Here is a 12,592-nt window from a genome sequence, read left to right as displayed (position 1 = left end):
GGCTGAGTGGGTGGGTGGATGGGTGGATGGCTGAGTGGGTGGGTGGATGGATGGATGGATGGATGGATGGCTGAGTGGGTGGGTGGATGGATGGATGGCTGAGTGGGTGGGTGGATGGATGGATGGGTGAGTGAGTGGGTGGATGGCTGAGTGGGTGGGTGGATGGGTGGATGGCTGAGTGGGTGGGTGGATGGATGGATGGATGGATGGCTGAGTGGGTGGGTGGATGGATGGATGGCTGAGTGGGTGGGTGGATGGATGGATGGGTGAGTGAGTGGGTGGATGGATGGGTGGATGGCTGAGTGGGTGGATGGATGGGTGGATGGCTGAGTGGGTGGGTGGATGGATGGATGGGTGAGTGGGTGGGTGGATGGATGGATGGATGGACGGATGGCTGAGTGGGTAGGTGGATGGGTAGATGGCTGAGTGGGTGGATGGATGGTGGATGGCTGAGTGGGTGGGTGGATGGATGGATGGGTGGATGGCTGAGTGGGTGGGTGGATGGATGGATGGATGGATGGCTGAGTGGGTGGGTGGATGGATGGATGGATGGATGGCTGAGTGGGTGGATGGATGGATGGATGGATGGATGGCTGAGTGGGTAGGTGGATGGATGGACGGCTGAGTCGATGGGTGGATGGGTGAGTGGGTGGGTGGATGGATGGATGGATGGACGGCTGAGTGGGTGGGTAGATGGATGGATGGGTGAGTGGGTGGGTGGGTGGATGGATGGATGGACGGCTGAGTGGGTGGGTGGGTGGATGGATGGATGGATGGCTGAGTGGGTGGGTGGGTGGATGGATGGATGGACGGCTGAGTGGGTGGTTGGGTGGATGGATGGATGGATGGCTGAGTGGGTGGGTGGATGGATGGGTAAATAGATGAGTGGATGGATGGATGTACAGATGGGTACATGGATAGTTGTTGTTCAGTCACTAAGCTGTGTCTGACTCTTTGTGACCCCATGGGCTGCAGCACACCAGGCTTCCCTGCCCTCCACTATATCCCAGAGTTTGCTCAAGTACATGGATAGACGGGTGGGTAAATAGGTGAGTGGGTGGATGAATGTTCAAATGAATGGATGTAGCAGAGGAAAGCTCTATATGGGATCAGGAAGACATCGCAGAGGAGGAGGCTTTTGAGCATGGTCCCGAAGGGTGACGAGCAGTTTGCTGCACAGAGAGTAATAGAGAAGAACAGAAGGAAAAAGGATGTGCTATGGTTGAGAAATGGAGACACGGGGTCCCTGGGGCATGGAAGTGAGGTCCCCACCGTCTCATTCAGTGAGTGGGTCCTGATTCTGCTCTGCACTCCAGGGCCACCCCCCAGGCTGTGGCCTTGGTTCAGACTGCTTGAGGCCATCATGTCTCACACCAAAAAGCTCCTGTGAACCCAGAGTTATAAAGCAGATCTTTGCTGGCTGCACGAACACACCTTCCCCACTGAGGCTGAAAGATAATTTCTCTTTAATTGATTTTTTACCACCACGAACAGTAAAGTAATATGAGAAAAAAAATCTACACTGCAATTTTTCCATTTGTGAAAACCGAAATTACACCTTGCAGACAATTCCCTCGGAGTGTGGACCCCTCCCTCCTCTTATCGTGTTTCCTGACTTTAAATGCTAGAAACCAGATATATGTATTTTTCAAAAGAGCTGAAAGTTTTCTGATTTGGAATGGGGGCAAAGTGAGGAATAATTTCTCACATTACATGGAATGCGGTAGGGAGGGCACCTCTGCTAGAAAGAGATTTCTGTAAATACACGAGAAGGCGGTCCTGTTGACGCCCCCTCTTCTGTCTGTAAGACGCACAAGTGACAAACAGGACATGTTGTTTTAACACCAGACGATGAAGCTCCTCACTTTCCCTTGCTCGCCGGTAAGGACGCTGGCAGATTCTTTTTGCAGGTTCTAGTGACGCCCCCCCCAACCCCCACTGAGCTCACAGTCCTTGCGGAAATAAACTTTCCCTTCAGGGCTTGGTTCCGAGCCAGAGAGGGATGTGGGTTCCCCGTTTCGTGAGAAATGGGGGCTCTAAAGCCATCCCACCAACACCGACCAGCCTTTCAGCGTCAGCCATAAAGATGGGCTGCCATAAAGATCAAACCTGCAGCCCAGCTCCCACTAAATTAACCTCATGCGCGGCCCAGGGTCATAGTCCAGGAAGGCCAAGGCCACGTCTGTTTCATTCACGGGCAGCATCTTTTCCCGCTGAGATTAACGTTAGACAGTTGTCCTCAGAGGCTGACCGCAGCCCGAGCGAGCACCTGAGATGTAAACTTGGCATTCGGAAGGGCTGAGGGGCGTGCGCCTCGAGGCCTGACCTCTGCCCCGCAGCCCTGACTGCAGCCGCGCCTCAGCGGCAGGTTGGGCGGGCGCCGGACTCGCTCTCACCACACGTGTCTTGTGCTCCTTGCAGGTGTAGAGGCTGCAAGTCGGGGGAGGGGGGGCCCGGCTGCACCAGCCGTCCACCATGGTGGTGGCACACCCCGCCGCCGCCGCCGCCGCCACCGCCACGCCCGCCGCCACCGTCACGGCCACCGTCGTGATGACCACAGCCACCATGGACCTGCGGGACTGGCTTTTCCTCTGCTACGGGCTCATCGCCTTCCTGACGGAGGTCATCGACAGCACCACGTGCCCCTCCGTGTGCCGCTGCGACAACGGCTTCATCTACTGCAACGACCGGGGGCTCACGTCCATCCCCGCCGGCATCCCCGACGACGCCACCACCCTCTACCTGCAGAACAACCAGATCAACAACGCAGGCATCCCCCAGGACCTCAAGACCAAGGTCAACGTGCAGGTCATCTACCTGTACGAGAACGACCTGGACGAGTTCCCTGTCAACCTGCCCCGCTCCCTGCGGGAGCTGCACCTGCAGGACAACAACGTGCGCACCATCGCCCGGGACTCGCTGGCCCGCATCCCGCTGCTGGAGAAGCTGCACCTGGACGACAACTCCGTGTCCACCGTCAGCATCGAGGAGGACGCCTTCGCCGACAGCAAGCAGCTCAAGCTGCTCTTCCTGAGCAGGAACCACCTGAGCAGCATTCCCTCGGGGCTGCCCCGCACGCTGGAGGAGCTGCGGCTGGATGACAACCGCATCTCCACCATTCCGCTGCACGCCTTCAAGGGCCTCAGCAGCCTGCGGCGCCTGGTGCTGGACGGCAACCTGCTGGCCAACCAGCGCATCGCCGACGACACCTTCAGCCGCCTGCAGAACCTGACCGAGCTCTCGCTGGTGCGCAATTCGCTGGCCGCCCCGCCCCTCAACCTACCCAGCGCCCGCCTGCAGAAGCTCTATCTGCAGGACAATGCCATCAGCCACGTGCCCTACAACACGCTGGCCAAGATGCGCGAGCTGGAGCGCCTGGACCTGTCCAACAACAACCTGACCACGCTCCCCCGCGGCCTGTTCGATGACCTGGAGAACCTAGCCCAGCTGCTGCTCCGGAACAACCCTTGGTTCTGCGGCTGTAACCTCCTGTGGCTGCGGGACTGGGTGAAGGCGCGGGCGGCCGTGGTCAACGTGCGCGGTCTCATGTGCCAGGGCCCCGAGAAGGTCCGGGGCATGGCCATCAAGGACATCACCAGCGAGATGGACGAGTGCTTTGAGGCAGGGGCGCAGGGCGGCGCAGTCAACGCCGCTGCCAAGACCACGCACGCCAGTGACCATGACTCTGTCACCACGCCCCAGGGCTCTCTCTTCACCCTCAAGGCCAAGAGGCCGGGGCTGCGCCTCCCTGACTCCAGCCTCGACTACCCCATGGCCACGGGCGATAGTGCCAAGACCCTGGCCATCCACGTGAAGCCCCTGACGGCGGACTCCATCCGCATCACGTGGAAGGCCACGCTGCCCGCCTCTTCCTTCCGGCTCAGCTGGCTGCGCCTGGGCCACAGCCCGGCCGTGGGCTCCATCACGGAGACCCTGGTGCAGGGCGACAAGACAGAGTACCTGCTGACGGCCCTGGAGCCCAAGTCCACCTACATCATCTGCATGGTCACCATGGACACCGGCAACACCTACGTGGCCGACGAGACGCCCGTGTGTGCCAAGGCCGAGACGGCCGACAGCTCCGGCCCCGCCACCACCCTCAACCAGGAGCAGAACGCCGACCCCATGGCGGGCCTGCCCCTGGCGGGCATCATCGGTGGCGCCGTGGCCCTCGTCTTCCTCTTCCTGGTCCTCGGGGCCATCTGCTGGTACGTGCACCGGGCCAGCGAGCTGCTGACCCGGGAGCGGGCCTACAACCGGGGCAGCCGGAAAAAGGACGACTATCTGGAGTCGGGGACCAAGAAGGATAACTCCATCTTGGAGATCCGCGGCCCCGGGTTGCAGATGCTGCCCATCAACCCTTACCGCGCCAAAGAGGAGTACGTGGTCCACACCATCTTCCCCTCCAACGGCAGCAGCCTCTGCAAGGGCACGCACACCATCGGCTATGGCACCACACGGGGCTATCGCGACGGGGGCATCCCCGACATAGACTACTCCTACACCTGAGGCAGCGCCCCTCCCCTGCCTCCCGGCGAGGCCACCGCGGGGGGACTGTGACCAGCTGGCTGCCATCCGACGGGAACGAGGCAAAGAAACTCCACGCTGACTTTCCCGGCGGAAAGCAGAGTTTGGGGAGGGTTGACAGTTTTGTAGGACACAACAGTGGGGAAAAAAAAATTTTTTTTTTTTTTTTTTTTTAAAAAGAATAGAAGGCAGGAGGGAGGTTTGACGTTGCTGAAGACATAATTTATACCAAATTATGCCAGGCGGGGAGGGAAAGACTAAAAATAATATGGCAGGAAGGGTTGGGTCGGGGCTTCTTTTTTCCCCCTGAGCTGGGAAGAGACTACCTGTGCGTCTCATGCTCCGCACACAGCCGTCACAGAGGAGCCGTTTCAGAAGCCGCCGGCACGGAGCCCTTCACCAGCCCTCACGGCTGGCTGCTCAGTGGAGATGACATGATGGAAGGTTTTCAGGCTTCTTACAAAGCAGAGGGGAAGAAAAGGATCTTTTGCTATGGAGATATTGTCCTGAAATCTCTTCCCTGGTTCTTTCCATGCCTTTTTCCCTTACAGATTGGCAGAAAAGAGCGTGTCCTTCACGGCACTCTTTGAACAACGGTGTAGTCGATTAAAAAGCAAACTTTCTTTTTCCTATACTGGAGCCCTCCTCAATTCCATGCAGCATAGGATCACGGGAGCGCCGTGGAAGCTGTGGCTTTCCCAGCCACCTGGAGGTGCGTCTCTCGACCCGTCTATCTTGATGGGGCGTCTCTGTATTCAGATGGGTAGACAGAGCCACGTATACAGTCCTTACAGTCCTGCTTGGGTCAGTTCGTACAATGTCCTGAGACAACAGAGTCTCGAAGATGTTGCTTTCTCCTAGAAACCATTGAGTAAGTGGACTGTGCTGGGGATGGGAGTGGGGTGGGGGACAGTGCCGTTCCTAAAGGCGGAGGCATGTCTGTCTTGGCCGGGTGGCTGGGGAGACCCTGGGCAAGCGGTGTTTTCAGCTCCGTCCTATCTCAGGGTGGCCGGGGCTGGGCCGAGCTCCTTTCTGACGTCGAGAAGAGCTCTCTTTGTCCTCCAGCGTCCTCATCTCTCCCCCTACACCTCAGATGCAGGCATATCAAGAGCTACTTTGTGTGCAATGTGCTTCCTCCAAGACAGGTAATTGGTGCAGGGACTTTTTTTTTTTTTTCAATATCAGCTGATTAGACTTAATGGTTTCCATGGCTGCTCAAACAAAGCCCAGAAAAAGACGTGACAATTCTCAGAAAAGCCCTAGGAGACAGCAACCCACCCCTCCACCCCCCACCACCCAAGAATGTAGAACACACTCAGCTGTGCCCACCCCTGGGTCTCTGCTCTGCAGAAGGAAGGCCAGATCTCTCTAAAAATGCCAGCCTCCAAAAGGACACTGACCGGAGCCCTCAGAAGAGTTCAGTTTTTTTTTTCCCTTCCCTCTGGAATCAATGCTACCATCATTCATAACTGACAGGACTGTTTGGCGAGCCATGAGATTAAAACGATGATGAAATAATGACAGCGAATCTGGAAAGAAGAGAGGAGAGGGGCCTGGGGTTCTGATGGCCATGGCGTTCCAGCACTCGGGGAGCTGGGGGTCACTGTTTGTCCAGGTGCCAGCTGTCCTGCACCCAGGAGGGGCAATATCAAAAGGAGAGGCGCTGGCCTGAGGGCAGGGAGGATGAGAAGGGGTCCAGCCCCTGGCTGTGGTGTTTTCAAAAGACCTCGGCTGCTCTGACAAAAGCCAAAGGCAGGGAGAGGAGACAAACAGCAGTCACTGGGCCGCGGGGACAGGCCCGGGGCCCAGCCGTTCGCCCAACATGAAAAGATGCCGCTGGCCCCTCAGCGAAGAGGCCGGGGTTCAAAGAGACGGACACGATGGCTGCGTGAGTGAGGTGGATGAGAGGTGCAGCGCTCATCGCCGGGCGGGGCGGATGGTATCACCGAGCGGGGATCCTCGACCCCCAGCTTGAGGGAGATGCCGAGGGTCACCGACACATTTCATTCTAGACTCGAGCTTTTTCCCTTTTCCCACCTGAAGCGTTTTCTCCTACGATGAAGTCAGGACAGAAAAGCTTCCGAGCGTCAATCTCACATCTCCCTCTCCCACCCCCGCCCCAGACACAGGCCCCTTCCCTGTGGCCCAGGGAGGGGCAGAGGGGACCCCCAAGCAGCGTCCAGGAGGAGAAGGGGCACTGGCCAGGGGTCAGAAGTTCAAGGTCTCTGCTGTTCCCTGAATGCAGTCTTCTCCCTAAGGGCACCACTCCAGTCTCTGGCCAGTGTGCCAGGAACCCTGGGTCCCAGCCTCCCCGCTGCCAAACCCCTACCCCAGCCACCAACATGCTGGGTCCCCTGCTCTCCCTCCACATATGTCCTCTCCCGGAGCCAAGTAAGAGGTCGGATCCTCCCCTTAGAGGCTGGGTGGGAAGGTATTTGGGGAACCACAGGAGGTCCTACACAGCGAGGGCATACCTGGCAGCTCTGAGAGCCTGCCTATGCCAGCAGCGCCCTCCAAGCCAGGCCCGGAAGATGACCACCCTCCTTCTCGTTCAAAGGAGGCCAGGCCCCCCGCCCCCAGCCCAGCCTGAGGACATATCGGTCTCCTCCTCCCAGCTCCTGCACTCAGGGGCGCGGGCCCTACCTCACCTCAAGGGGAAGCCAGGTCCTTGCTGCAGGCATCCTCTTGCCCGTGTAGAAGTGCTGGAGACAGTGGAGACTCAGCCCAGCCAGGCCCCACGGGCCACCTCTCATCTTTTCTCAGCATCCCAGTACCTCTCCAGAGCCCCTTCTAAGAACAAGCCTCCAAATGTCAGCTGTCTCCCGGCCCCCCAGGCCAGGGATGGGGCCCTGAAGCCGGGTCCACTCTGAAACCGCATCCCCTCCTGGTCCAGGTTCCCCCTGGCCAGCCAGGTAACCTAACGAGAAAGGGTGTGCCAGGGCGCCCAGCCTCCCCCAGCCCCGAGAAGCACCTGAGGACACAGGGCCTGGGCCACCACTTCTGTCTAGAATCTCCCTCTTGTGGGCGGCCCACCTGACCTTTGCAGCCTCTTAACTAGCAGGAACAAACCTCCGTGCCCTCAGCACTGATGAGTGTATCTCGTGGTATTTAAGGCAGGTTTCAAGTTTAAAAAAGAAAAAAAAAAAAGCCCATGACACTTCTTTGGTTAAGTGGTTTACCCTTCGTGGTAATTAGATGTAGTGATTGGAATCTCTTTTCTATTACATGGCAATTTTCCTTTAAATTTCCCCTAAAAAAAAGGAAAGAGAGAAGGCGAGGAAAGCAGGCAGCGGGGCCAGGCGAGTCATTTGCATTTTGCGAATGAGGCCTCTTGTAAGCTTAGCTCAGGCGTGGGGCCCAACGTATGGAATGCTTAAGAGATTACTAAGAATAAAATCTATTAATTAGTCATACTCAATTCCGCAGACATGATGTGCATCAGAAGCTCCTTTTCTTCCCTCTTCCCGCGGCCTCCCGCAGAAGCCTCCATCTTCTCTAGGTTGGCCCTTGCATCCTGGACCGCCTCCCACTAACATGGCAAGCTGCGTGGCCAACCAGGGGGCCTCTGGGCTTCGGGGGCAGGAGCTGGGGCGCTGGCTCCTTCCCGCTTTGGGTGACACTGGCAGGGGAGGTGATGGCGGCTGGGAAGATGGCACGACTGGGGGGCCCAGGCTTCCACTCCCTAAGTCTGAAGCCCATGCCTGCCTGTGCCTCTGCCTTCCTCGATGGGCACCAAGGTTCCCCCGCAGTCCCCTATGGGTCCCGGGAGGCCCGACTGCCCCAGCAAGCAGCAGAGCACGAAGAGACGGGAGGGTTTCCAGGCGGGGCAGGGAAAGCCGGCTTTGTGAACCCACAGCCTCTATTTCCCCTTCTGTAAAGCAGGGGTGGGCTGAGGCCGGGTCTGGCTCCATCCAGAAAAGCTGGGTGCGCCACTGGCAGAAAAGAGGCGCCCACTACCCCCCTACCCCTGTCTGCTGACTCTGGAAGGTTCTAGTTGGCCCACAGTAGGTGATGGAGGCCCAGAGTAAGAGGGACTGGCCGGGTGAGGGGTCCTGGGGGGCTGAGGGGGCTGACTGGGGCCTCGAGAAGGGAAGGGGCGGCCAGGCAACGTGCCAAGACTGCGTCTGAGCCCGCTCCTTCACCCCCTCAGAGCTGCAGAGCGAGCAGAGGACACCGCCACCCCCCCTCCAATGGCAGCTCAAGTCCCAAAGCCAACCCCCTCCAGAAATCTGCTTCCTGCTGAACGTGCCAGGGAGGACGGGGCTTCTGAGCCTCGCGCTTATGAAAAATACAACAAGAAAAATTGGATGCGGCAGACAGGGAGCAATGGAGCTGAGAAGGCAGCCGGGGGAGAGCTGGGGCACTTGCAGGAAGGCAGGGCCTCAGGGCGCACAGTGGCTGAAGCCCCCTGAGGGCCAGACTGTGTTCTCAGGGGCTCAGGCGGGGTCAGCCGTGTGGCCATACCCCCCCAAACTCAGATCCGTGCAGGTGCTGGGCGGCGGATGCCTGGCACTGGATCTGCGCCAGGGTGAATGCTAACGAGCCATTCACAGCCCAGCTCAGGCCTTCCAGAATGCAGACAGAGGAGGCATCTTTTTTCTTAAGGAGGGATAAAAAGGCTCAAAAATGCAAATCATTACCATTTACAACCAAGTGAGTCTGCTAAATTGATTAGGAAAGATTAAACTCCTCGGAGGTGAAGGGAAAGGGGGATTTTTCGCATTTTATGAACCTGCTCCCAGTGGTCGCAGGCAGAGCGCAGGTTGGCTGGGCCTGGCTTGTGGGGAGCTGAGGATCTCTGAAGGCTGGCCCCACGCCTGCTCCAGCGCTCGGGACACGCTGAGGTGGACAGAGCCTGGCCTCGAGTCTGGAGGGGAAAGCAGGTTTGCTTCCATCAAGTGCCATGGGATGGGGGGCTGTCCCGGCCCCCAGCAGAGACTCTGTTCGTCCCCACCACCCTCCAGATCCCATCTGCCTTCAGGGTGAAAAGCTAGGGGACCTTTGTGAGCAGGACTGTAAAGCCATGAGCCTTTCTGCTTCCTTTCTGTTCCAGGGCGGGTCTGTCTCTGATCCCTTCCCTGCAGCCAGTGAAGGGGAAGTGGGGCCAGCTGTAGAGAGAACTGAAGGTCAGGAAGAGAGAGCTGCCCAGCAGAGAGAGGCAGTGAGCTCCCTGTCACTGGGAGCATTCAAGCACTTGATGGGGCGTGGCAGGTACTTTCTTGCCTATACCAACGCCTGGTTCTTGGACGAGATGGTCTTGGCTCCTACTCTTACTTTACTATCCCTGAGGACCGTGTAAGCAAGATATTGGGAGATTGCTCAAAATGACGCATGTCCCCTGAAAATCACAGGTCAGGGCCATCCCACAGCGGGGCCATCCCACAGCCGGGCCACCTAGCCATGGCAGAGGGCTGCTTAGACACCAGATAGCCTTCAGAATCCCCATCCTCAGTGTCTAAGAGACACCCGGAGAGGAAGTCCAGACACGTGCCGCCCCGTCTTGGAGTTGGGAGCACAGAGGGTGACCCGCCACCTGGGCTGGCTCTCCTGGGTCCTCTAAGGGGCCGCTTCCCGGGCACTGAAGCTCCCATCCCACTGGCTGCTCCCCCAGCAACACGCTTGAGGCTGCCGGCTCAGTGCCTCCGTCCCAGCCAGGTTGACGGCTGCCTGGGGCGCTTTTCACTATCCGTTTTTAAGCATTTACCATTTCTTTTGAAATGTTCTAAGTAGTTGCCTGAAATACCCACATTTGCTTCTTTAAAAACACTCAAGAAGATTCCCTTGGCTCTTGATTTTCCCTCCCTTTTCTTCCGCCCTCCCTTTGCATTTTTAATACACTGTTTTTCTCTAGTTTCAGAAATTCTATTATCGCTGGGGCCAGGCCCATTTTCTCACATTAATGTGATTTGCAGGATTGCCCAAAACCCCCATCTCCAGTTTTGTAGGGGCAAAGCCCGCCTTTGCCCAGGTCCCCTCTGCGGGCATCGTGCCCAGGGCAAGCAGGTCTTTACCAGCTTGATGCCTTGCTGATCAGCAAAGCTGATGCCTTGCTCCCCATGGGAGAGCCTGCCAGGCCAGGGGCTTCTTGGGACCACTGTCACTGCCCCCACCCCGTTTCTTGTGCTGAGAGGGCAGTGTGGATATACGAGGGCACTGGGGGTCCTGTGGGGGGGGGCTGGCCTGGCCCCCACTTCCTGGCACAGCCAGTCTCTGAGGCACTGAGGCCATCAGAGCCACCCTGGTGCCATGGCCCCTGTCCCTCCCACACCCACCCATGCCGCCCCCATACCTGAAAGCCCGAACGTCCAAGCCCAGGGCGACCTTGCAGGAAGGTCTTTGCGGTCATTGCCCCTAAACCTCTTTTATGGCTGTTAGGGTGGACGGCCACTCAGGCAAAATGCCAGGTCCCCACGCTCCTCCACGCGGGGTCACCGAGGCCCGGGACAGTGCCTGACACACAGGGGTGTCCCTCTCCTCCTCTGTCGCGAGTCCCAGGGGTTCAGTGCAAAGGGCCTGGGCGGGCGTGATGGAACCTCTCCTCCTGCACCCACGTGGCTGGCAGCCTTAGCAGGGCCCCTCCTCCTCGAAAATCGCACTCCACCCTCCCTCGGACCCAGCGATCAGCAGCCACAAGCCTGTTGGGAAATCCAGCCACAGGTGAGATCCAGCCGCCCACCTGGGGGACCCAGTTCCCCCCTCTGAGCCGAGCCTCAGGTGGCTGATGAGGAGGGCAGAGAACTGGGTGTCCCGCCTTGTCTGATGCTCCCGTCAAGAGTCCCCACATCTGAGCCACCCACCTAGATGACCCAACCGGGCTCTCCTCAAGACGGAGGAAAACAAATGCAACCCAAGCCAGCAATGGAAGACACAGCAGGGCTGCCACCTGCTCATCTCTGGGAACTCAGTGGTCCAGGGCGCTTCTCAGTGCCCTGTGCGGAGGACACGCCTGCAGAGGGTCCAGAGACCACCCACCTCCGGATGGTCCTGTTTTCAAAAGGTTCTGGGACCCCAGGAAGAAGACACACAAAACCCTGGACCTAGCTTAGATTTTTTTTTTTTTAACCCAGCCCGGCACACCACCTGCCCACAGGCCAGCAGCCTCAGCTAAGAAGCCCACCCAGCGTCCAGGAGACACCGAGACCCCAGGGGAGGAAGCAGAAGTGCCCAGTGTTAGAAGTTTGCCATCTGAGAGGCAGAGAAGTGGGGAGATGGTGTGGAAGGCTGGGGACGTCTTCGGGGCTGTGAACATGGGCGAGCCAGAGAGACAGTACGGTTGCGCAACTCTGCTGGCTGGGGCGGGCGCCCCCTAATTCCGAACATCCCCAGGAGGGTATGAACAGGGATGGGAAGGAGAAGAGTAAACTAAGGAAACCCCATGCGTACGCCCTGCAGAGCAAATGTTTTTAAGAGCTACCAACTGCAATCTCCCCTCCCAATGCTCAAAGGTTACCGTATCTCATGAGGTGTGGTGATAAAGCACGGGCGGGGCTGGGGGGCGGCCGGGGGGCCGGGGGCTCGACAGAACCCCTCCCCCACAGCCTGGGGAGGAAGACAGCAGGGAGGGGTCCTTGGGCAGAGCCTGGTAAACAAAGCGGGTCCCTCTGCTGCAGAAGGCGGATGCCTGGCCAGCCCACGGCCCAGGGAGGGCAGGGCTGCGACCAAGGTCCCTCCTGCCATCTGAGAGACCCCTGCCAGGGCACCCCTGCTTCCCTTGAGCCCCTGAACGTCCCCCCCTGCAGAATCAGCCCCGGCCACCCCCATCTTTTTCATTTCCCTCCGAAGGGCAGAGCAGTCTCGGGGGTCTGAGTGGTGGGACTGCTCCCGCTCCTGCCTGCTGCCATCTGACTCCAGGCTGGCTGACCCGGCCTGGCCCCGGGGCCCACCTGCCCCCCTCCCAGCCTCACCACTGGACACGCAAACACCCACCACGACGACAACACAAACCAAAGTGCACTGCGAACTGCCCTTGGGCCTCCTTCCTGTAGGTGCCTTGAAACTTCAATGTTGAGATGAATGTGATGAACTTATTTGGTCCTGTTTTCTGTTTGTCTCTTTTCATATAAAA

At 58.6% G+C, this 12,592-nt stretch overlaps 2 protein-coding genes across 2 annotated transcripts in view; one reads left to right on the top strand and one right to left on the bottom strand.

Annotated features, from left to right (window-relative positions):
• Nucleotides 1-12,592, bottom strand: part of MACROD1 (mono-ADP ribosylhydrolase 1) — a 154,356-nt gene that overhangs the window by 107,890 nt on the left and 33,874 nt on the right. The gene's annotated exons all lie outside the window — the stretch shown is intronic.
• On the top strand, nt 2,392-5,157 carry FLRT1 (fibronectin leucine rich transmembrane protein 1). Its single transcript, XM_055580966.1, has one exon. It carries the CDS (start codon nt 2,476-2,478, stop codon nt 4,507-4,509), a length of 2,034 nt encoding a protein of 677 aa, XP_055436941.1. The 5' UTR covers nt 2,392-2,475; the 3' UTR covers nt 4,510-5,157.

This window comes from Bubalus kerabau, chromosome 5, assembly GCF_029407905.1.
Source record: "Bubalus kerabau isolate K-KA32 ecotype Philippines breed swamp buffalo chromosome 5, PCC_UOA_SB_1v2, whole genome shotgun sequence".
NCBI lineage: Eukaryota > Metazoa > Chordata > Mammalia > Artiodactyla > Bovidae > Bubalus > Bubalus kerabau.
This window is presented reverse-complemented; position numbering and strand designations above follow the sequence as displayed.